At 38.1% G+C, this 25,047-nt stretch overlaps 1 protein-coding gene and 1 non-coding gene across 2 annotated transcripts; both read left to right on the plus strand.

Annotated features, from left to right (window-relative positions):
• The first annotated feature begins 337 nt into the window (after window positions 1-337).
• Window positions 338-24,982, plus strand: LOC126041040 (E1A-binding protein p400-like). The gene is made up of 32 exons (XM_049806250.1): window positions 338-381; window positions 1,012-1,208; window positions 2,167-2,378; window positions 3,696-3,881; window positions 4,112-4,252; window positions 4,715-4,793; window positions 5,278-5,613; window positions 5,887-6,023; window positions 7,533-7,702; window positions 7,866-8,040; window positions 8,143-8,279; window positions 9,072-9,258; window positions 10,303-10,466; window positions 11,810-11,979; window positions 13,086-13,247; window positions 13,961-14,276; window positions 14,831-15,033; window positions 15,151-15,323; window positions 16,314-16,510; window positions 17,233-17,344; window positions 17,762-17,914; window positions 18,679-18,762; window positions 19,149-19,271; window positions 19,696-19,740; window positions 19,881-20,034; window positions 20,548-20,789; window positions 20,952-21,122; window positions 21,585-21,721; window positions 22,204-22,282; window positions 22,767-22,886; window positions 24,027-24,218; window positions 24,508-24,982. Exons 2-31 carry the CDS (start codon window positions 1,118-1,120, stop codon window positions 24,198-24,200), a joined length of 4,830 nt encoding a protein of 1,609 aa, XP_049662207.1. The 5' UTR covers window positions 338-381; window positions 1,012-1,117; the 3' UTR covers window positions 24,201-24,218; window positions 24,508-24,982.
• LOC126041412 (small nucleolar RNA SNORA49) lies at window positions 15,697-15,835 on the plus strand. Its single transcript, XR_007506852.1, has one exon. It is a non-coding gene; the product is annotated as a small nucleolar RNA SNORA49 (small nucleolar RNA).
• Window positions 24,983-25,047: the final 65 nt, after the last annotated feature.

Consider the following 25,047-nt stretch of genomic DNA (forward strand, 5'->3'; position numbering starts at 1 on the left):
GGCAGGCTCTGGGACGCGGCTTGCGAGCCGCCTGAGGGGACAAGCTCTCTTTCAGGGGAGATGGAGATTTCTTTCCTGCTGCCCGAATTTGACCTAACGCCGCCATTCAGGACGAGGCCTTCCCCCCGCACCTCCCGGCCCGTCTCCACCACACGGGCTTCGCGCATGCGCCGAGCTCGGCGGCTCACGCCCTCTCTGCGGGGGTGTGTGGGGGGGTATTTCCCCCCCTCCCCCCAAGGTGAGAGGGGAATGGTATCGCTTAGCGCCCGGCGGGGCAGGGCGAAGGGCGGCTGCCGCCGCGGCCGCGAGGGGGCGCCGCGGTGCCTCTCCCCAGCGGAGCGCGGCGCGGCGGGGCGAGCCCGGTGGGGCCCGGCGCCTCAGGTGCGGTGCGCGGGAACGGGACACCGAGCGGTGCCGGAGGCGGGGCCCGGCGCCTCAGGTGCGTGCTGGGGGGGGGAGGGGGAGAGCGGGACACCGAGCGGTGCGAGAGGCGGGCGAGGGCCGGGGCGGCGGCGAGGTCGGGGTCGCGCGGGCGCTGTGAGGGAGCTGAGGGAGGGCTCCCCCGCCTCGCTCTGCGCACCCAGATGCCGCGCCGGGGCTGCCGAACTGGGCGTTAGAGCCGTTTTTTCTCCGTCCTGTCAGACGGAAACTGCCTCCTTCCCACCTGGGGTCCCGCAGCCCCTCCGTGACGGGGTGCGGGGTCGGTCCGGAGCCGTGCAGCGCCGGGCGCTGCATTGCGGCCGGCTGGAAAGTTCCTGCCGGGAAAGGTGCAGGTAACGCGCCGACGGGTTTCTGGTGTATCGTGCAGCAGAGGAGGTTTGATAACGCGCTGCCCTTGTACGATCAGATAACTTTATCTTTGCACTGAAGCGTCTTCGCAGCCTGGCCGGTAGTGCTGCAGACGTTGTGGCGTTTTCAGGGCAGCATTTAAACCCCGCTCGGGTTTGTATTAGTGGCATGCGTGGCTGTAATGTATTTATAGGATAAATCATTCTGCCCCTCAAACAGCAGCGCTCTATGAGACGAGAGATCTGGGAATTGCGCGAGTGACGCCAGGCATCGCCCTGTTGTTCGTGTGCGAGAGCACCGGCCTCGCTCAACCTCCACGCTGACGGCGATGTTGGTCGTCGTGTGCTGGAGAAAGCCTCAAGCGCCTGTTGACTCTCCTGCGTCATCTCCAAAGTACAGGCGTATCCAGGCAAGACTCAGTATGTGCTGCAGGAATCCTCTGTGTCTGACTGCTAGAAATGAAGTAACTGCGTGAACCTACTGGGATGATAAAGAATTCAAGTGGTTACATTGAGTTAAAAGGTCAATGACCGTTGATTGAGGTGAACTCTCTTTATAGAAGTTGGACGAGAAGCAATTCTGTAACCATAAAAACCATTTCATAGCAAAATAAAGGGAATGTAAAAGTGAAATCAAAGGTAAATGTGGATGGAGCTTTGGAAGTGGTAGACCAATGCACCGTTTTATTGATAATGAAGATACTTTATTAGCTTAACTTCATTTTAGTTCCAAAACAGTACCTCACATAGAGACTCATAATTAGCTTTAATAACAGTTTAAAAAAAAATGACACAACCTTTAAAATAATGCTGGTACATGGACTACATATATTAATGATTTATGATAAAGTATTTAAGATCAAATGTAAGTTTTAACCTTCATAATTAAAGATAATTGCTTTAATGAGATTTTCTGTAATTGTAACATTATATCTAATGCCAATTATCATACGATTTAAAAACCCTCTGGAGAAAATCTTAGAAACCTTAGCGAGCACTGCACATCTCATTTTCCATGCATTGGGCTTCAATTTGTACCCTCTGTGCCTAATTTGTTGTTTTCTTTAATTGATGTTGTTGAATGGAATTTTTCCTTTTTGGTCATTTGATACCCTGATAGAGATTGGTTGCCTAGCTATCACCTCTCTGGGGCATGTTGTTAAAAAAGATCTTCATGTTGTCAGGTTAAAGAGCAGATAAGTACATTCTACACCAGCATGCTGATTGATTTGCATCTTCATACCTTTTAGGTATGCAATTGTATTGTGGTATGGTAGAAAGTTGATTTGAGCAACTATGTAACAGTCTATATTGCCAGTTTCATTGGTTCTTTTTGATATTCCACTATTTTAATTACTGAAATAGCAATTTTTAAAAGTTTACCTGCAGGTGGAATGCCTCTTGTTCCTCAAGTGGCTCAACAGATTAGCCAAGAGCAAAACCAACAGCAAAATGGACCAAACTTGTTTGCATAGTTCCTTACCTGCTCCACACAGCAGGAGCCCAGCTTTTCTTCAGCAGGTACAACCAGCAGGCTGTGATAAGAAGCGTGGGAATTTTGTCCCAACTTCAGTTCCGGTACAACAGCAGGTATCAGATTTGCATATTATATTGTATGCGGCTTTGAGTGGCTGGTTTTCTGTGTATTGTAATTGCTGTTGTCATCTATTCTGCACCGTTAAATAGTCTGCCTGAATACAGGGAAGTGAGTATCCTCAGAAACAGCACAGTAACATCTGTCTCATTAAGAAAGTCTAGACAAGATTAATTTTTGGCACTTTACCACTACTTTCCCTTGAAATTTTACTTCTGTGAAGAAAATATCTGTTCATTTATGTCATTTGCAATGTCTACCCAACTCTCAGTTTAAATATTCTTGTGCTGGATTGTCATTGAATCAAATTCATTTCATGCTTCAAAGTAAATTTCAGACATGTGGAAGGTTGCAAGTGAGTCAGTTACAAGGTGCGGCAAGAGGGAACAGCGTGCTAACGTCGCACTGTGTCCTGGCAGCATTTTCCTTTGTGGATGACAGAACATATTACTCCAACCTGGGGAGAAAGGAGCAGATAATTTCAGTAGTTTTTGCAAAACACTTTATCAAGCACTAATAATTTGCTTCAGATAGCTGTTGTATAGCACAGCTGGGTATAAAACTTTCCTTAAAATAAAATGTTGTGTTCATTTAAGTTTAGAATGCTCTGTAGATAGCTGTATCTCTCTTTTGGTTTTAACTAGTGGTGCAGACATGCCATATGATTTTTCTTGAAGAGAGAAAAGGAATGAGAAGGAATCGGGCAGATTCACTAAGGAAATGGAATTTGTTCTTGTAATGAAATCCTAGAAGGAGATTTAATTAAACTGAATCAATTATTTTAACTTTTCATGCAGCATATTTAGAATAAGAGGGGAGGAATCACAATGAAAATTTGTGCTGCTTGTGCTTACTTGCCAGCAGTTGCAGGATGCTTACATGTGTTAATAAAAATGCCATAGCTAAATGTATTTTTCTATGAACTTCTTAGAGAATTCTGTCCATCTGCCATCTGGCAGAGCATTTCAATTCCATGAAAATTCTCACTGAATCAGCCCTGCTCTTCTGATGAGATCTAGAGGTACTATATTTTAGGAGGAAAAAAATAAAGTTCTCAAGACTGAGTGCCACTGCATCCCAAACTTCTCTACTGATTTTACATAATACTGCTGCATCACAAAGTCCTTCAGGGACTTTACATAAATCTGCACAAGATTTATCTTTTAATAAAGTGCAATTTCAAACAATGTAGAATGTTTCCAAGGACTGAGTAGTGTTTCTATTGGTTATTCATGTAACATTTTTCACAGTGTCTCTGTCTTGGTTTTGTGTTGTGCAGTAGGAAACATAGGTATAATTATGTTTACTTGAAGGAAAATGAAATTCTGCAGCGAATAACAGCACTGAGGAAAGAGGGTTTATGGTCTCTGAAACGTCTGCCCAAACTCCAAGAGGCCCCACGGCACAAATCACACCATGATTATCTTTTGGAAGAAATGCAGTGGATGGCAACTGATTTTGTTCAAGAAAGAAGATGGAAGATGATATCTGCCAGGAGAGTAATGTGAATTTGATATTTTCAACCAGAAAAGGGGGGAAAGAATAGGCAGCATTTTCATGGTTAGGATGTGATCACTGAGGATGTGTGAGTTTTGGTTTGCCTCTCCACTGTGTTTGTAAAGTTTGGGCAGTACTCCTAAAGGGACTGTATTTTTTTTCTTTCTCTAGAAATATGCTTTTTAGATAGAACAGAGTAAAAACTTAAAAGAATTTTATGGTTTTTATTCAGCTGATTTTAAGTGTGGCTCGTCATCACGACGATATGATACTTCATAAGGAAACATGCAAGAAAAGAGAAGAGAAGAAACTGAGGGCTGTAGCTGCTTTTACTGCTAGAGAAATTGAACACTTCTGGTCTACCATCAAACAGGTAAAAAAAAATAAAAAAAATCTAAAGACATCTTGAATAAAAACCTATTGGACCATAACAGCGAGACTCTTACAACTGAGCTTTGCTCAGCCCACGTGGTGAGTATTGTCTGTTGGTAAAGATAGCTTCATGTTGTGGTTGCACGAATAGTTTCAGGCCTTATATGTCATGAAGGAGGGTGCTTCACTAATCCTAGTTGGTGCAGTTGGCTCGCTGTGGACATTTAAGTTTTGATGTGAGTTATTCTTGGGTATCTCTTGCTTATTATGTGGATGACTTCTATTCATGGTCAGTTTTGTACACACTATTTTTTGATTTGTGTGTTCTGCACTGTAGCCATGCCTGATGCCTGTCTTACTGTTTAGGAAATGTTAAGGAATTCATAGCTATATGTGAAGCTAAATGCATTCGTGTTTTTCATTTCTTTCTGCTCTTTTTCCACCCAATCTCTCTCTATTTCAGGTGGTAGATTTAAAACTGCGAGTGGAGTTAGAAGAGAGGAGGAAGAAAGCATTAAACTGTCAGAACATCTCAAAAAAAGGTAATAAGAACCTAGGACTTTTTTTTTTTTTTTTTTTTTTTGCATGACTTTTTTTCTTTTGCGTACTGGTAGTAGTAGTATAAGCTTACCAAAATAAATGCTTAGAAGCTAGCATTTTGGTCTTTGTTTTCAGTCATAAATATTTCCTTTCTCTAGCTCGCTAACTTCCTGTAGCTTACTAAAGCTTTGATAAATGCACTGTAACAGCTTTTTATTGCTGAGCTCTTGTTTGTATCAGGGATTAGTTTTATGTCTCTTCGGGGCCACGCATGAGTCTGAATTCACTAAAACTATCGTGTGCATCCGTGTCCTACTGCAGTTTGCCCTTGTTTATGTAGTCAAGTTTGACAAACTTAGGAGTGTTCTTATAGCATAGAATTCTTGTGTTCTTTAGACCTTGGATTAGTTGTAAATGGCATCAAATCTGTTAATGAATCATTAATCTCAGATATGGCAGCACCATGACTTTTATTATTTTGTGCAGAAATAAGAGACCCTTTGAATAAGAAAGGGAGCCTTCAGAAGGAAGTGGTACTTCCAGATCTCACATCTACTGTAAAGAAATACATGGCAGATTTAGCAGACATTGGTGCTGCTGCAGAAGCGTTGTTACCCAAAGGCAGTGCTCAAATCACAACAGCAGTAAAAAGTGATACTCCCTCCCTATTATGCGGCACTCTTAGAGATTATCAGAAGACTGGACTACAGTGGCTGGCAAAGCTGTATAAGATGAATCTCAATGGCATTCTGGCTGATGAAGCTGGACTTGGAAAAACAGTGCAAGTTGTTGCTTTTTTTGCCCACCTGGCATGTGATGAAGGTATGAAATATTGTAGATCTTTTATTTTATAAATCTATATTTTTAACAGTTCATTATTGAATGTGTTTTCAGTAAGAGAAGAAAAAGAATTGCTTTTAATATGTATAATTGAAAGAAATGTACCTGGAATAAATTTTATAAAAAAGGATACACAATTCCTTTTGTTGTTAGTGCACATTTATGTTGTTTGTATATACACAGTTGCCTTTTCTTTTAAGTTCTGAAGTCAGATATGGTATGCAGTCATTTCCAGTCATGCTGTACCGTTTATAGGTAACTGGGGACCTATTCTTGTTGTTTCACAAGACTTTAATGTGCTGAAGTGGGAGACTGAACTGAAATGCTGGTGTCCTGCTTTGAAAATTCTTCTGTATCTTGGGAACCCAGGAGAACTTTTTTTAAAAAGACAGGTATTGTGGAACATTGTTTCGTTTACACATGTACTAGGTAACATAAGCATTACACAGAAAGAAAATATCAGCCTGGTCATGGTTATACCATTGTGGTTAAAAATTTCAGTATAGCGATATCACAACCTGGTTCTTTTCTCTTTTGTTGTGTAGCATACTGGAAGAATGAAGATATTTCTTCATCTCATGAATGCTAGTTCATAAGCAGAGTTTGATATTTACCAATAAAATCTGCTTTGATTACCAGCACTGTCTGGCTAGCCTTTTTAAGTTGTGTGTATGCACTTACTAGCATGATGTCCCTTTGCACAGGTATTTTTGACTAGTACCTGATCTCTGTATGGGAAAATTCACATCTTTGCTCCAGTGACTTGTACCTCATTTTAGTATTTGCAGAAGTTTATTGAGAAAATGTGTCGAATTTAGCCATTATTTGGATGGGAAACTGATGTGTAATCCGGAAGAAGCAACAGGAAGAGTGATGTGTATTTTGTAGCTTAGAAGCCATGTGTGTGGTTTTGGGCTTCAAAACTTCACTAAACTTATTTGCAAAACATGCTGCTGATTTTTTTTTTTTTTTTACCTCCTCTGTTTTTTGCTTTTTCAACTTCCATAATTACAGGGAACTTCTTGGGTTCCTCCATTAATGTTTTTACAACATACAACTTTTATCCCTCCTTTTGGGATGATGTGTCTTTTCCAGCTACTTTTCAATTTGTTTCCTTGTTGGAGTCCTTCATGTAATCTTAGATTGACTAGCAATTTTTCACTTCTCTCTTAAGTTTGTAGAATTGGGCCATATAGATCTTGTAATAACTTTCTCTTGCCTTGTAACCTGAGCAGAGCAGGAGAAAATTAACAAAATTGCCATAGTTTTGAGCATATTTATTCCTTTAGTTCTGTGACCTTTCCTTTCATTCTTGCAATTTTAACTTTGTGTCTTGTGTTTCTAATTTCTTATTTGCCTTTGAAAGTAAATATCAGGATGTTGATTCACACATTTGGCAGCTTCTGTGATCAAGTCTATAAAAATTTTGATCCTTCCAGGTAGAATTTACCTAAAGATTGACACATATGAATCTTAGAGATTAGAGTTTATCCATTAATTATGAATTCTATTGATAACCTGTAACAAAAAGTATAAGTATTCTGAAATGTGTTCAAACTCTTCAAGGAACAATTTCAAAATGTATAAGGAAAGATGGCTTTTCATTGCCAATTGTTTTTGGATGAAAACTTGGTCTGTGTGTTTTATAGGAAAAGCTTGTTCTTCTTTTAAAAAACAGTTTCTCTTAAGGATATTTTATATAACATTTCAAACATCACAACCAGAGAGTTAAACTGAGCATCCTCTTCCCTTTTGGGATTTTGAAAGCTTTGAAGAACTGCACTGGGATAGAGTGCAAGATAATGTATTTTAATTCCAGAAGAGGAAATGCGTAATAGTCTTTGCTCTGAAAGCCATCAAAAAAGCATTTAGGATTTTTGTGGGTTTTTTTTTTATTGCAGGAATGGACTCATGCTAACAACTTTAATGTATGTATTGCCTCCTGCAAGCAATTCTTTCATGACTATGAAGCATTCATGAAAGTACAGTGGAGGTACCTAGTTCTAGATGAGAGGCAGAATGGTAATAATCTGACAGAGAAGCACTGGGATGCAATATTCAATCTCCAGAGGTCTGAAGCATTCATTCAAATTTTTCTTTCTGCTTTTGTCTATCAGTTACTTCCTGAAATAACTTCAGCACTTATGACTGCAGTTTCTTTAAATTTTCTTGCTGTGATGTAATTTAAGTTATGAAATAGATCTTAGGTTAATTGTTATCTTCATTGTTCACAGTCATCTTCGTTTACTCTTGATGGATACGCTTCTGCCTACTGCCTTAAAAGATCTGTGGGCCATTGCCTGTTTCCTGATCCCAGGGATGTCCCAATCCTATCTGGATTTTACAGAGGTAGCATCTGCGGAGGTGAATGAAGATCATTACCAGAGAGTTGCAGTGAGACTGCAGAGAGTACGTCTCCCCTGAGGATAGTGTCTTAATACTAGTATCTTTTTCTCTGAGGAAAATTAAAATTTTCCTCAATTAGGAAATTATTGTTTTGTATTCTTTTAGGTAGTGCAGTCATTCATTTTGCGGAGGTCCAAAATTCACGTTGAGAAGCAGTTACCAAGGAAATATGAGCACGTGCTTACATGTACTCTTTCTAATCGGCAGAAGTCAATGTATAAGGACATCTTGTCTCAACCAAGGTACATCTGTTGAGTAGTTCTTAATTGTTGATTCATCGTTAAAGTTAGGAACTATTTCAGTTACAATAAGAGAGCTTGTTTGCTAGTGTGTTATTTCTAAGTGAGGCATGGGCAAACGTAAAGATTAAAGCACATTGGCATAATCACAGTGCTGTGCAGGCTAATCATCTTCTACACTAAGTGGTAACTGCATTCAGCCATTTCTTCATCCTGTGTTTTTTTGTTTATATCCAGTTGTTTGACAGGGTGAAAAGCAGCATAAATAAACAGTATTTGCAGACTATGGGACAAAATATTTATAACTTAGACAATTGACCATGTGTCATAGTTTTTGTCTAAATTTAGTTCTTAAGTTATTTAGGAACTGAACGTCCTAGCTTGTATGTTGCATTGCTTTTCTGATATGTCTGGTTTGTATTTTCCAGTGAATTTGATAATTTAAAGTGGTAGATATTCAGGTGTTAAAAAAAAAGCCTTAATATTGTCAATATGTGTTTCATATATTACCCAATGTCGTTTCCATTTGAAATAGAGTGGTTATTTGAGAAATTCAGGTCTATGATAATGTGAGTTTTAAAATCAGAATATATTCTATAAATTATTAAAAGTTGAATGTGAGAGAAGCTGGAGGAATGGAAGACTGCATTTTTAAATTCATACTTTTCTAAGTGTGATAACTTGGTGTTACCAGATTTATTCAGAAAAACAATTTGAGTGTGCAGAAAGACCTAAGCTCCTAAAAAGCACTGTTTTTAAAGGTAATTTAAATTATATTTTCACTTTAAATAACAGAACTCAAGAATGTCTTAGAAGTGGGCACTTTGTCAGTGTCCTCCATATTCTGATGCAGCTGCTAAGGGTGTGTAATCATCCTGACCTGATAAGTCCCCGGCTTCCCAGTTCTTCCTGTATATTAGACACGCTGGAGTTTACAACTGCTTCTCTAGTGCTGAATGCATTAGGATGGGATCTTTGGAAGGTGAGTAGGGAAGTAATTCTCTTGTGCTTGACTTGATTTGACTAGGAGAGCAGGTGGCTTAGGACATAAAATTTCTCACACATAATTCAAGTTCCAATTAAATTTCAAAATCTGAATTGCTAATTCATTTATTTTTAGAAGCAGCTGCTAAGACTATAAATAATAACCACTGACTTTATAGTAGTAGTGAATTTAGTAGGTATGCTGGGAATTTGCTATCTTTGTCAAATAAGGTCAGGCTATTTTGCAACATTTTCTCGTTGTGCTTAGAGTCCCTAGTTAACCTGAACCGATGGGTCTTGAAATCAAGAGAAAGGTGCCATTCTTGTCCTGTCCTGAGGAGTAGTTAAGGGTGTAGTTAAGCTGTGTACAGCTCTGGAGATGAGAAGCTGTATCAGGTTCCACAGTTTAGTTGTAACTTTAGCAAACAGACTATAGTTAAATTGCAAGCGGTTTCATCCTTTTTTTTTCCTAGTGATTGTAGCAATATTAGAGGCTTAAGAAAGACTGCACAAAGCTAGAACAGTAGCATTATTTGTCCTGGGAAATTCAAATAGTTACGCCTTTAAGTCTGTTGGAAAAATCATTTTGAGGGGCTGACAGAGTGAGTGTCAAAGGCTTGTGAAGGAAGTAGGGTTAATGTATCAAAGTGGGAGTGGATGAGTCTGGAATGCCAGTTCTACGGAGATGAATGTTTTAATTACAAGCATTGAATTAACTGGAGAGCTTGTAATTTGAGGGTGGTGTCCTGTTTTTGACTCTTGGTAATGTGAGCATAATGCTCTATTTTCATGGTGTAGGTTGCTGAAACCTTTTAAAGTAACGGCAGCTGCTCTCTGCAAGATCACATGACACTTGGCTCTTCCATGTTTTGGTTTAATTCTGGCATCAGCTGTGAGCTTTTTAATCATTCTCAGATAATGTGGTATTATTACTACTATTTATTTTTTTTTTACTGCAACTAAATGGTAGTAGAAATATTCATTTATGTTGGTTTTGTTTTCTTTTTTGTGTTTTTTTTTTTTTTTTTTTTAATGACTTAAGCATGCAGACTGGTCTCTCTTTGATGTGATTGGGATGGAGAACCAAATTACTTGCTACGAAGCACAAATACTGCCAAAACTGAAGGTAACTAGGAAGCTTATTGAAGATATCTACTGTTCTCCTTCGTCACCCAGACTTGAGCCAGTGAAGCTCAAACCAAATAGGTATGCAGTATTCCAGTGATTTATTAATTTAATTATTTAAGTAACAGGTGAAGATGAGTAATGTTTGTGAGGGCTGAGAGGGTTCATTCGGAAGCATTTGGTTTTCTTGCTATCTTTTGTGTCCAAACTAATGACTGCTAAAGACTGGCCAGTCTTCTGAGGGAAAGCAGACTGTTTTTTACCACTTAATAGTTCTTTTCATTCATGAAGGCTCAGTTGTGATCCTTCCTGCCAAACTCTATTGGGTTGAAGTCTGTTGTAGTTTTGATCAAACAGTGAAAATTACTTCTGCAGTAGAGTTTCCTAAGCAGAATAATTAAATCTTCTCCTAGTTAATTTTAACTAAGATGTGGTTGAAAAGCACTTAAAGAAATCTTGGGTGTTTTTTTTTTTTCTGCGGGGGTGGGAAAGGGGAAGGAAAAAAGGTGTTCTGTTAAATTTTGACTTTTTTGGTTTTGTTATTGACTCTTTTCTCTGAAGAGCAGTTGGGAGGGTTCATTTTTGTGTCTTGGAGTAAATGTAATTCTGCTGTAGAGCAATGTAGACTTCAACATTTTACAATAAATTAACCTGATAAGAGCAGAGTATGGTTGCTGAAGCCCAAGACAGCTTGTGTAACACGTGGCTGTAACAGGTGACAAGGAGGATGTCCTGCACTATTAGGATGTTCTGCCAGAAGTGAGCTTTGTCTATTAGGATGTTCTGCCAGAAGTGAGCTTTGTCAGTTAATGAAATTTAAGAATTGGAAGCGATAGCTAAAATATATATGTAAAGCAGAAAAAGGACTCATTCTTTTGCTGTTTAGACATCTTTAGCTTCCCTGAAGTAGTATATATGAAACAGTTATTGTGAAGTCAGCTTTTACAATTGCAGTATGTTTTTAAAAACCAGACTGCCTGAAGATGCGTGGAAGTAGACATCCCCTGCTTTTTGTACTTAACATTGCACCTAGCCATAGTTAAGACTTCGCTCCATTAAGAAGTTTGATCCTTATTAGCATCTTTTGGGGAGTTTTCTTGCTGTCTCCAGACTCCAGAGATGATTAAGGAATATGGGAGTTCTGTCATGCTTGTACCCGTCCATGTAATCTTTCAGAGAAGACTGGAGCCTCAAAGCATTTGGTGTATTTGTATTTTACAGTATATTTTGTTTCTTCTGCGAGTCAAGAGAAGCAGAATCCCTCCTGCTGTATGCTGTGCAGCTGGGTACCTCTTCTAGCTCAGATTACTGACTAAAAATAACTATTTGCTTTTTAATTTGATTTTTGTATTAGGATGAAAGGATCAACAACTTCCTCATTTATGTTTTTTGTATGTGTAGACAGACAATTTGTTAATTTTTAGGTTATTTACACCAGTGCAGTATGGACAGAAACCCGAAGGTAGGACTAGAGACTTCTCAAGGTCTCAGTTGCAACAGACAGTGGACACAGCAATGGTTATGGCAGATCATCATGAGAAAATACAAGGACGACAACCCCTTGCCATGTTTTCAGAAAATCAGCATAGGAAAGGTGTGTTGTATATATAATAAACCATTGCTTTCTGGTTTGCTGTCTTTTATTTTTAATATTGCTTGAATTTGGGGAAGAAGTGCAGTTGTACTCAAAGCGTTTGTGCATTACATATTTGAATATCAAGTTCCATTAGCAGTTTTCTAACAGCAGTTCCCTCACAAAATCAAAATAAAATTTCTTACTATCTATCTGTCTCTCTTTTATAAGCAGAATGATACTATTGTGCAAACACTGGAAATTTTGCGGGCAGTTGTGTTGGTCTCCAGGTATACCATCTTAATGAAACTCTTCCCTCAGACCTGACCTGCAGTGCGTAAGACAGCTTTTTACACATGTCACTCTTAACTGACTGAGCAGATTTAGGCATCACGATTGTCCCATTCTCTGGGTCTCTGCTGAGCCACTACTAAAGGTCATTATTAACTGGGTCTTTTTGATATGATACAGCCCTGTGGAACAGACCATTTTCAGATGATTGGGGGTGTAGTGCAGTATTTCAAGCACACTCTTTTTCAGGCCTTTTCTAAATTCTCTACGTAGTGATTTCAGCTGGGTACAGTATAAATTTTTGCACAGTTGAATGGGAAGCATTCAGTGTGAGGGAGACTGAAAATTATATCTGATAATTATTCTTTTGTGGTGTTAACTGTTCTAAGAACTTCTTTCATTGCTAAAAATGAATTGTGCAGGAAAAGATCTCTTATTCTGTGGCTGTTTTCCCCCCAAGACGTTGCTTGAAATAGACCTGTGCAGACTCTTGAAGCCCTTGCATGGTTTGTGCATTGTCAAATCAAATGAGTACACTTGTGAACTACCAGTCAAACTGTATCTAGGAAGTCATGCTTTTTTAAAGAGGTCTACCAGTGGTACTGAGGGGAAGAACAGTGTAGTTCTTTCATGTGTAGTTTAACAACACACAGTATTAGGGGGACACCTAGTCTGTTTGCAGTTAAGTGCAATCCAAGAGTTATGCCTAGAGTAAAAGTGCCCTTCATTGGAAATAGGGCACACTATATGCGTGGGATAATCAGTCAAATCCTGCAGTGTACAGTGAGGAAAATCTTCTTTTTAAACCTTGTACTTTTTTTGTCTTATCTTAACAGCCAGCAAGATAGTACTCAGCCCAATTGCTTCCACAGCTGGAGCACAAGAGAGAATTGCTCAACCAGAGAAGCCTGTAACATTACAGTTTAGAGGGAAAACATTTACTTTGTCTTACAGTCAGTTCTGTCAGCTTATTGGTAGACAATCTCTGAAGCATCAAGGTAAAGTAAGGTGCTACAAGATTCAATTCACATCTTTCTCTTTTTTTCCTCTCTTTTTTTTCTTTGTTCTTTTTAATTTTTTAACTATTGAGACATCAAAAATTTAGAAGCTACAATATCCTCATATTGTAATATCATGTGTCTGTGAAATTAAATTATTTTTCTTCATTAAAATATTTTTCTTGTCTTGCTGCTTTCCTGGAAAAATGAATTTATTAATGTGACAGTGGATGACTTGAGTACTAAATCTGAATTGGTGTCTACACTTTCATGTCCAACTCAGGTACTACGCTAACTCTTTATATGATAGAGTATATACTTGATCATGAACAATGTATAGTTTACAAGATTCACGTGTGCATATCTGTTCGCTGAAATAGTCAAAGCTTTAATATTTAAAGCATGTAGAATATTGTAATTGCCTAGTCTCATCCATCTGTAGTAGTGGACTCTCCAATAGCAGTTTGAAAGTCCCATTATATTTTTGCCAGTATGCATAAACTATGAAAGCAGATTTATTTTTCATTAAACTATCAAACCTTACATCAGTCTTTGTATCACAAATACTATTCTAATCATCACCTTTTCTCCTGCTCACGTCTCCTTTCATAGTCATTCATAGAACTTGCATTAACTAAATTATCCTTATTTTCAACTTTCTTTTGCATAAATTTCATTTTCACATAAGCTTTATCTGGTCAAAATACATTCAGGTAAGATTTTTGAATTAAAGGGTATCATAGAAGAAAAAAGACAACTAAAGGAACACCTGGACAAAATATATTTTGGGAATGAGCGTCGTTGTTCCAGAACCCCCCTGTATGGCAGAGACTTGTTGGAAATTTGCTCTTGGATCAGTGAAAGAAAAATGTCTCAGCATTGTTCTGCCAGGATTAACAAATGGTGCTGGGCTGGCTTTGCAAATTGCCTTCCATACTCAAGCACTTCAGAGGTTCGAAAGGATCCATTGCAAGAACTCATTCTGACATTGAAGCAGCAACAGATTGCCCTGAAGGATGTTGTTACTAGGTAATTGAGACAAATCCATTTGCAGTCTTTGCACAAATTTCACGGGTGTCTACTACCATCCAAACGAGGGTATTTATGTAAGTACTGTAAAATGCTAAAAGTGATAAATGAGTTGCCTTGTCTTATCCTTATTGCAGGCTAAATCCTTTATGCAGAATCTATTTGCATGCCTGATGTATAATTTTAGATCATTCTAAGATTTTAAAACTCTTAATAGTTCCATGGCAATTGTTATTTGTTATATAGCAATTCTACTTTATTTTGACATATCTTGTATTTTTTGTGTGAATACTTACAAAAAAGTAGGAGTTGTAAGTCAATTTATTTTGGTAACTTTATGGATGGTGGTAATTTCCTCTTGTCTTGTTCTGATCTGGAGTGTTTTTGCATTTACTTGATGTTAACGTTAAACTTCATCTACTGATTTACTTTCAATTACCTTTAGCCAGGTCTTTTATGCTTCCATGCAGACATCATCTTTATTACTGTTTTTGAGTAGTTAATAGCCCAAGCTGTTAAAAATTAGTATATTAAAGTTTTGGTTTGCTTTACAGAGACCTGTGTGTATTGCCAGCTGTAGCTGTTGCTCCTCCAGATTTGTGTGTAGCAAATCCTCCTTATACATATACCCATGAAATGAAGGTCTTGAAGCTTAATCTAAAGGAACAGATACTTCCCTACCTCCATTCAATGCAGCATATAGCAAGGCCTCATTTTCTACAGTTTCCAAATCCCCGACTGGTGCAGCATGATTCAGGTATTAAAGAAAACACCACCTATTATAACTGTGCAAATGTGCTTTCTCTTAATTGTTGAATGCTACCTGCAGAACTTCTTATTTCATAAGAACCTGCAGTTCTTATTTCATAAACAGGCAAGATGGAAGCTCTGGCTGTCTTGCTTCGGAAGCTGAAAGCAAGAGGACATCGTGTGTTGATTTTGACACAGATGATTCCAATGCTTGATATACTGGAGCTCTTCTTGAACTTCCATTTTCTCACATACATAAGAGTTAATGACAGCGGTCCTCACAGTTGGCGTTATCTGGTAAAAGGACCTCTTACTCAAGCTAATAGTTAATAGATGCTCATAGTGGGAGGGAAAATGCTAAAGGGAAGTCTAATACATTTGCAAAATTCATTTGCATAATTTCATTAGTTATTTAAGCAAATTATCTATGTAGCTGTAGCACAAAATATGTAATTATATATGAAATATGTCAGTCATATTACTGTTTGATGAGGCATCAGGGTGTTTCCAAGAGGTATGCCACTAGCTGTCCTACATTTATGAGTAATTTGTGCTTGAAATACAGACATTTTATTTCACAATAGCATTTTGATAATTGCTTTTCCTTTCATTATCTGTAGCTATCTACATTGTTAGTACTTTAAGTGTAGTTGCTGTTTTTATGTTGGCACTTCCTCAGCCTTACTCCAGGGGCTTTTGTTTTTTGTCGAGTGCCCTGGCATTGCCTGAGGATAAATTGAAAGTATGCTCATTTCCCTCCCCAGTAGGATTCTCAGTATCCTCTGGGGCCTACAATTTGAGCAAACATTAACAATATAGTTAAGTTATTATTTTTTATTTCAAATTGCATTGTTATGCTTTCTGTCAAATGCAGTATAAATCATGAAGGAATACTTTGCCTTAAAACAACACAAGGCAGCACAATAGAAGGGATTCAATTTAGTCAATACACAGGAAAAATGATGAAACACACAGAGAATGTAATAACCCAGTGAGGTGTGCTTAGTCATAGGATATAATGTGACTACTGTAATAGATCTTTAGATTTTTATCTGGTTGACTGCACTGTAACTTAATAGTTTTAATGGTACACAAATTAATTTTGAGTTGTATAGATCTGTAATGTGGACAGTCAGATAACTTTAAATGTTTGCATGCTTAATGTAGGTTGGGGAATTAATAAGAAAGCAATTTTTCTGATCTTCTCATTCTGTAAAAAAGTTTGGTTAGATATTTATGCTTTATTAATGTGAATTTGTAATTAAGTTGCTTGTCTCCCCATTTTAGGAATCCATAAAAAACTTCAACCAAGACAAGCGATTCTTCTGTGCTATTCTTTCTTCCCACACTCCTTCCACAGGTGTCAGCCATGTAAATGCGAATACCGTTGTCTTCTATGACACTGATTTAGATCCACTGATGGATACGAAGGCTAAAGAATGGTGTGATAAACTTGCAAGAGACAGAGATACTCACATATACAGGTGACTTTTGTGCTAAGAAATAGTATAGGTGTTTTAAAGTCAAGAATAGAGGGAAGATGTTTTAAGGTGAAACTAGGATTTTTGGTTGACATCATCCTTTTAGTTTAAGTCATTTGGTCTTTTAAGATCCCCTTAAAGATTGGATCAGTCATACATACTTCTTCCCTTCAGACTAAAGAGAAAATGAAAACCCTGTCCTTCCCTGACTGCATCTTCTATTCCAGTCTTTCACTCCCACTTTCATCTTGTAAGCCATCTGGATTTCTATGTTGGGACAGTCAAAATGAACGTTAATATCTGTGGGTGTTTTCTGCTCTTGATAAACAATGAATGTCTTTCTTGATGGTCTATCATTGGATTTCAGATCCACTAGTGATGAGATGCTGATGTTCATGTAGTTCTAAGATGTATTTGAAAGCTATTGTAAGGATTTTTGTAAAAATCCAGTTGTATAGAAGACAATACTGCTTATTGTGCCTTTCAAAAATAAGAACTTAAAAGAACCCAGTGTTTTAAGAATACGAAATCAGATCTAAAAAGAAAGCTTTCCTCAAAGAAACTACATAACGAATACAAAATTTCCTATGAAAATACCTGACAATCTAAACGAGTGTTGGTGCTCACTGCCGTAGGCGAGGAACATTAGACGTGAAACAGTTGAGTTTCAGAAAGCGTCACTGTTTTCTAGGGAACGGTATTTAATGAGTTTCTTTGTTTTGCAGGCTTATAAGTGGTAATTCTGTCGAAGAGAGGCTGTTGAAAAAAGGTATTAAACATTTGATTCAAGAAGTGGCTGCTCAGGGAGATGATTGTTCAACAGACTTATTAACTCAGGTACTGTAACATTAAGAATGTGAGCAGTTATTTAATGATATGTAAAAAATGAGTGTTTTACTAGATCAGAGTCAGAATTTTAAACATCATTTAGTTTTATATGTATTTCCAGACTTGTTTGGGGGCCAGTGGTATGTGATCACAGTTAAAATCAGTAAAAATCCTGATTTGTTAGCTCAAATAGAAAATGAGAAGATAAAAATATCTAGAAAGAAAACTGTGTTTGTTCCAATGGTAATTTGATTTTTGACAACTATTTTTGACATTGTTTTAATCAAACGAAAACAACTTCTCCTGCAGCAAAAGATATCAAATGTGTCTGTAACCTGACTTCTCTAAACTTAGTTTTAGGGTGATTAAAAAACTTTAGACATCATACATTGTCTTATCAATTACTTGAAAACATGTTTCCATAAGGTTCTTTGCTCTGAATATGCAAAAGAGGATTCCAGAAAGTTTACAGAAGAGACACTGTCTGAGATAAGAAATTATATAGACTCAGAGTTGTGTGATTCAAGAAATACCATGGTTCCTTCACAGTTAGAACAGCTGGCTAGCTTTGTGGATCAGGTATGATGATTTCTCTTGTTTTACGTAAACCTTTAGAAATATTTGAAATTTACTTTCCTGTGCAACAATCAAGTGACTTTCATAAAGTATCTTATTTCCACTTCATTTACATGAAACAGTTCTGTGCAAATTTAAATACTGCAGCAACCCTGGGAGAAAATCTGAGCTTATTGATAGATCTGTTCACGTACTGAAACATTTAAGTCATCAAACGTTCTCCTGAGGGTTGTGAAGTGCAGTGGACTAAATTGTATCTTGTGATATAAAACTGTTTTACAGTCCTGTGCTTTGCCAGATACTTGTATTTTTTCTTAAAGGCCTTGGATCTGTTTCTTCTTAACCATGAGATGACTATTCTTAGCATTCCCTAAGTTCTGTCATATTCTGACTGTCTCCTTTTCCCTCTGGCTACTTTTGCAAAACCCAAGTAGCAGCCTGCTTACTAACAACCAGTCAAGAGTGTGCATAATAACTTGGATGGGATTCTCTTTTTTTTTAATCCGGTTAGCAAAATGGAAGCCAATAGTTGGAGCCTCTCAGTGATACTGGTGGGATGTGAGCAGACTACCTAGCGACCAGAATGTCAGATTTTTGGTCCTTAGATCTCTTTTCTACTTTAATTATGGTGCCATTATTTGCAACCAAAATAAATATGTTTATTTGTTGGGGTGTTTTTCTGCTTGTTTTTAGATCACTGGTTATTTTCATGTTTCTAATTCAAAAGCTAAATAACTAGCAATATGTCAAAATGTTTTTCTGAACAGCTTAAGCCAATTGAAAAGTATGCGTTGAATTTCTTGGAATTGTTTCATACTTTGAATGATCAAAAAAGCCAGAAAGTCAACAAGGTAAGCGACTATATTTCATTTTCTGAGTAATTGATAAAAAAAGAAAAAGAAAACCCTAACTGTTGTCAGATTTTATTTTTTGTTTGTTTATTTGTTTTTTTTGTTTGTTTATTGGGATTTTTTGTTCGTTTATGAGCACTGAAATTTTGCTCAAAATGATTGTGGTCTAAAAACATATTGGTTCCTAATTAACATGTAGACATATTTCCCTTTCTTTTTACTGGTATGAGGGCCTTATCCAAGAATGAAAAGTCAGTTTAACTAACTTTGCTATCACTGTTAGCCTATAAAAGGTAAGACTCAAATCAGTAGCAATTTACTGCTGTTAGTGTATTTATTGTGAAAAGTGGTAATATTTTAAAGTGTACAATTTTTTTTCCTAAAAGGAGTTAAAAACTGCAAATATAAAATGGGAATATCGGCATCCCAAGGAGCTGGAAAAGGCAGAAGAAAAATTTCAACAGGAATTGGAACTCTTAACGTATACCAGACAAGATGCTTATAACACGGTAACATCAAGGGATTGCCAAGTCCCTGCTTTTTGAAGAATTTTATATTATGACTGTGAACCATGTATTTAACTATGTGTGTTGGGTTCATGTTGCACTAGTCTTGTGGCCTTGCAGAATTGTTGTACTCTTGAAACTGAAGCTGTCACTCTGTAGATGGTTTTAATTCTGTAGAGTAGCAGGTTGCTGTTTTGGCAGAAGTGTGGGTTGGTAGGTTGACTTGGAATGGACATGCACAGTTATGTATCAAGGTAATAATAACTGAAGGAAGAGCTTGAGAAGAATATTGAAAATTAAGAATAATTCCTTAAAATACTTTTTTTCTACTGTAATTTTAAAATTATAGTTATTGCAAACAGGTTTATGCTGGGTTCTGGACTGGATGATGTATTGAGGTATCAAAAATTCTTTGCTTCTCATACAGGAATTTGTCTGTGAAGGACCAGATGGAGAAGTAGAAATAATGCCTGTAAGTCAGTAGGTCTTGCTTCATCTGAAGGAAACCTTACCTAAAATACTGTAATTAATGGCAAACTACGGGTTCTGGGTTTTCTTTGTTGTTGTTGTTGTTGTTGCTGATTTTTTCTTTTGGTTTGGGATTTTTTTTAGCTTTGGACTCCCCCTGTTGTACCTGAGAATCACAATGATGTCTACACTGATTCTGTTATGTGTCTGATGTATACTAGTACTCCGATTCCAGAGTCTAAGCTTCCACCTCTGTTTGTTAGGAAGGCACGTAAGCGGCAGAGAACAGATCTGTCATGTAAGTTGGATTCAAAATTGCATGGGAAGGTGTGGTAACATTTTTGTGTGAAACAATATGAAAACTCTTTTGCAAGAACATCTCTAAGTTTGTTTTTAAAAATTTAGGCATGCATGTACCATTATCTCTGTTAAGATTGATATCACTCAGACAAAATGATTGAACGTAGAGTGCAAGCAGAGGGACTGCACTGTGAAAACTTGCTAGTGTCCTTACAAATTAGAAATAGAAATACGGGTGAATTAAATGAGCAGGAGTAAAGCAATGAGACTCCTGTTCATCCATTTGATCTGTTTTTAAGCTTATTTTCCTAGTGAAGTTAGAAGCTATTTAATAATGACCGATCAAGTCAAATACTGTACTAGAGGACCATAGGTTGAAAGCACCTGCATTCAGAAAAGTGCTGCAAAAGACTTAATCATTAGTCGGATGAGTTGCAGCAGTTTTCTGTCATGATCTTGTTGCACATAGTTCCTTTCTCACTGGAGATAACAACTGTGTCCTGCCAATTAGCTTCAGGTGCGAGTAAGAAGCGTTTCTGTAGAAGGATGGCTGCTCCTCCACCTTCACTTTTTGATCAAGTGACTCCAAGAATGTTGAACACACGACAGAAGAGCAAAGCTCAGAAGACCCTCCCCTGGGCAAAACAGGAAATGTATTTTGCAAGACCTTTGTCAGCTCTCATCAATGCAGCTGCTGACACTGGGCAAGATAGCCCTGCATGGCTAATTGCTGAAGACTTGGCACTGTTAAAAGTAAGACGGTACTTTGTTTTTATTGACTTAAAAAACTTTTTATGTGGAAGTTTGTTACAGCATCCATAGACCTTGATTAATACAGCATGATACATGCTTGTGCACACAAGAAAAGCATTTAATTGAAACATTACACTGGTTTGATTTCTCTCTGCCTTCTAGGCAGTGAAACAGTTACGGACACTTCCTTTAAACCTTGCTATGGCGTCACCTGCACAGACAGCAAACTGGGACTTTGTCAGCGATGTCGTTAACTCTTGTAGCTATATTTATCGCTCCCCAAAGCAATGCCAGAATCATTACATAAAATCATTTGCAGGTCCAGAAGGAGAGGTGAGTTTATGTTGAAATGTGCATTATATTGTGAAGGCTTGGGTTTTTTGTTTTGTTTTGTTTTTTTTTAATTCCTCATTGCTGTTTGTGGACTACACGAATGTTTAGTAAGCAGAATAATAACTGTATTTTAGAATTTTGAGTAGTTTAGTATACAAGCAAATGCTAATAAATAACTTCCCCTGTCAGTATGACTACTATAGTTTATACTTACTACAGTTTCCATACACTTAAGAATATGAATTTCCCCAGTGCTGTCACAATGATAGCACCTTGGATGTATCACTTTGCACTATCACTATATTAAAACTAAGGAAGGGGAGTTATTTATTTTAACTTTTATTTAAATGGCAGGATATGAATTGTCTTCAGTCAAGACTACTGTAAACTATGATTTTTGAGACAGGGCACTTATGACTATGTATTTTTGGTACCTAAGCCTTCAATTTCTATTTATTCCAGAATACAGGTGATTATCCTCTTCGTGTTAGACAAGCTTATGCTAAAGACAAGAATTCTGAGCGTTCTGAAATCTATATGAATCACTTTGAGTTGATGACAATGACTACTAGAAAGAGAAGTTCCTCAAATAGGTTTCTGTAAGTTTATTCCTACTGTCAATGATAACTTTTCCCAGATTTAACATTTAATTGGTTTGATGGCCTGATTGGTGATTTTTTTTTTCTTTTCTCTTAAGCAGAAATGTATTTCACAGGGGTGTTTCTCTTGTCAGAAGCGCTGTGATGACCTTCAGCCTTAACTTAAAGTAGTGCATTTACTGTCAGAATCAAACCTGTGCTTGTGCTGATGTAAAGAAAAGCTTGAAGTGCTTCAGAATTGCTCCCTGTGATGTATTGAGAGGGTCAGGCCAGGCTTTCAACTCTTTTCTCAGGTCTGATAATATAGCTGTCATATTTCTAGGTAAAGAAGTGGTTGGAGTTCCCTGCTAATCCCCAGCTTTTTCAGATCTTAATTGCAGATTCTTCTTCCAGAATTTTAAAATTCTTTGTATTAAAATATCATGAATATGGAAATAGTTGCACAAAATTCAGTTAGCTTAAGCTACTTCATTTACTTTCAGTGCAGAGAACTATGACAAGCTACTACCTATGTCTGAGGTTGTCTCCATCTGTGCAGAGCCTATGACGATGCAGGAAAAGGTCTGTTCAGTTTTTCCAGGTCAATTCCACTCTATGTTCTTTTCAATAGCTTTTCAATCCTTTTCATTTTCAGATCTTTTCAATTACTTTCTCACGTAAAAACAATAGCAAAGGCTGGGGATAAGGAAAAATAACAAGAGTTTTCGGAAGACTGAAAATTGTTCAGTATGAGTTTTGACTGCCTAATCCCCTTTCAGTGCATCAGCTGTCCGTTCCAGATCTGTTCCTTTATACTTCTGTGGTTGTCTCATTTTTTTGTATTTTAGCAATATCTGAAGCAGGCAGCCCTGATATATAATAATTTTTTGTCAAGTCAGAATTTTCTGTTGCAATTATTGGTATAGACAATTAGGAATTCATTTCAGAATAAATCTTTACCTGACTTCATGGTAACAGTCATGGTTTTTATCTACTCAGAATTAAAATAATTACAAAGAAGCCTATCACTGTGATCCCCGCCTTCCATCTGTTTCTGTTGTCATAGGCATTGACTGAAGAACAAATAGCTCCACAACTGCAGGAGCAACAGCCCAGTCAGAAACAAGAAGAGGAACAAACAATGGAGCAAACCCAAACCCAGTGTCAACCACAGGGGGAAACACAGGTGAGAAACAAAAACATGATTGCCGTGTGGTATGTGAATTCATTTCACTCCTGCAGCTGTAGGCAGAGAAATATGTTCCTCCCAGCTGAATGAATCTGTTAGTCCAGATTCATGTGCACTTAGGGCATCTGTCTTTACTTTGCTGAGGCTGTGTGTAGGACTCTCAGCAAATCTGGAGAATTGGGACATTGAGTAGCAGGAACATTTCATTTCATCTGAGCTGAGGTGATGGACTTAAGTGCTACTTAAAAAAATACAGTCTTGTGTTCAAGGATATCAGCATACTATTCAAAGAATAATTATAGACAAGCTCTTTCTTAAAGATACAGGATTTTGGCTTTCATCCCAGAGTGGATTTTATGATGCTGAAAAAGGCATTCCATATTGTTGTAGTTTAACCCCAGCCGGCAACTATGCACCACGCAGCTGCTCGCTCACTTCCCCCCCACTCAGTGGGATGGGGGACAGAATTGAGGAAAAAAAAGTAAAACTCGAGGGTTGAGGTAAACACAGTTTAATAGGACAGAAAGGAAGAAACTAATAATGATAATAATAACAATAATAAAATGACAATAATAATAAAAGGATTGGAATATGCAAAACAAGTGATGCACAGTGCAGTTGCTCACACTCGCTGACTGATGCCCAGTTAGTTCCCGAGCAGCGATCTCCCCCGGCCAGCTCCCCCCAGTTTATATACTAGGCATGACATCCCATGGTATAGAATGCCCCTGTGGCCAGTTTGGGCCAGCTGTCCTGGCTGTGTCCCCTCCCAATTTCTTGTGCCCCTCCAGCCTTCTTGCTGGCTGGGCAAAAGCAGCTGAAAAATCCTTCACTTAGTATTAACACTACTTAGCAACAACTGAAAACATCAGTGTGTTATCAACATTCTTCTCATACTGAATCCAAAACATAACACTATACCAGCTGCTAGAAAGAAAATTAACTCTATCCAGCTGAAACCAGGACACACGTATAGACTGGAACAAATGTAATTTTATGGTACAAATGTAGTTGTACTTTTTCAATATATTTACCTCCCTCATCGGAAGACTTTCTTAAAACTTCACACCCTCTTTTGTGATCAGTTTAGAACACTTCTAAATGTTAAAAATACAGTATATTTCATGACACTTTCAGGCTTTGGGATGTACACTCTCTGCAGTCATAGCTGCGTTACAGCAAGTGTCTGTGGTACCTGCCATTCCAGCACAGCTGCAGCCCTCAACCCCCAGCCAGTTTTTTCAAGCAGAAGCATTTGACAGCATCAGTTGTAACCATCACTCTGATGGCAACTGTGCAGATGGCTTTTGATGACTCCGCTTATATCAGGTAACCTTTTATTTTCAGTTCACTTTTTGCTGTTGAAAATAAATTGCTCACTTTAAAATTCATTGACGTTAAGTGAAAAGGATGGAATAGTCTTTCAGTAAGTCCTCCACTCTTTAGAAAATAGCGTAACTCCAAATGCTGTATTATTTAAGTGTAATTAATTTCAATTACATAGAATTTTAAACACTGTCATCTTTGTATACTGTCACTTATTTTCAGTTTTATCTTACGCTGTTTTCTCTCTATACTTTGAGCTAGTAACCACCATTTGTCTAAAATTTCATTTTAGATTTAGTCGCAAGAAGTTCCAGGACCCCAGTCCTGATCCTCGGCCCCCAGTGACTTCTTTGCTACAGACAACATCAATACCGGAGTTCCCCTGATGGCAGACTGCAGGTGTTCGTGAACCTCTGGAAAGCTAAGCTTACGTACAGCCTGGAGTCAGCGTACGTGATGCCTTCAGTCGCGGATGCTGAAAGGAGCGAAGCGTCTGCTTTGTAAATGAGAACTGAATGTCGTTATGGGGCAGGTGGAAGTTGTGTTTCCTTCATTGCTAAGCCCTTCCCCGGTTTTTTTGGCACTATGTTACTGTAGTCAAGAGCAGCACTAGGTGACTTTTTTCCCTCCCTCCCCGTCCTACGGGGACCGTGGTGCCGGTGCTGCAGGTAAGCGCTCTACGGTTCCTCCTGCCCGTAGGCAGCTTTTCCTTGTGGATTTCTACGCGAAACCTTGAAGAAAAGGGTCAGCACGGTTACCGGCCCAGGCAGCACTGGCTGGTCGCCCGGCCGGCACAACAATAAAAGTTCGTTTTCTGTCCGGTCCCCGCGTC

The sequence above is a fragment of the Accipiter gentilis genome, chromosome 7 (assembly GCF_929443795.1).
Source record: "Accipiter gentilis chromosome 7, bAccGen1.1, whole genome shotgun sequence".
Lineage (NCBI taxonomy): Eukaryota > Metazoa > Chordata > Aves > Accipitriformes > Accipitridae > Astur > Astur gentilis.

Bases quoted from the DNA above. Each gene is read 5' to 3' on its own strand.
- LOC126041040 (XM_049806250.1), top strand. From the start codon at position 1,118: ATGTTGGTCGTCGTGTGCTGGAGAAAGCCTCAAGCGCCTGTTGACTCT. The intron at 1,209-2,166 runs GTATGTGCTGCA...AATTTTTAAAAG, and splicing joins GCGTATCCAGGCAAGACTCA to TTTACCTGCAGGTGGAATGC. The intron at 7,703-7,865 runs GTCTGAAGCATT...CATTGTTCACAG, and splicing joins GCAATATTCAATCTCCAGAG to TCATCTTCGTTTACTCTTGA.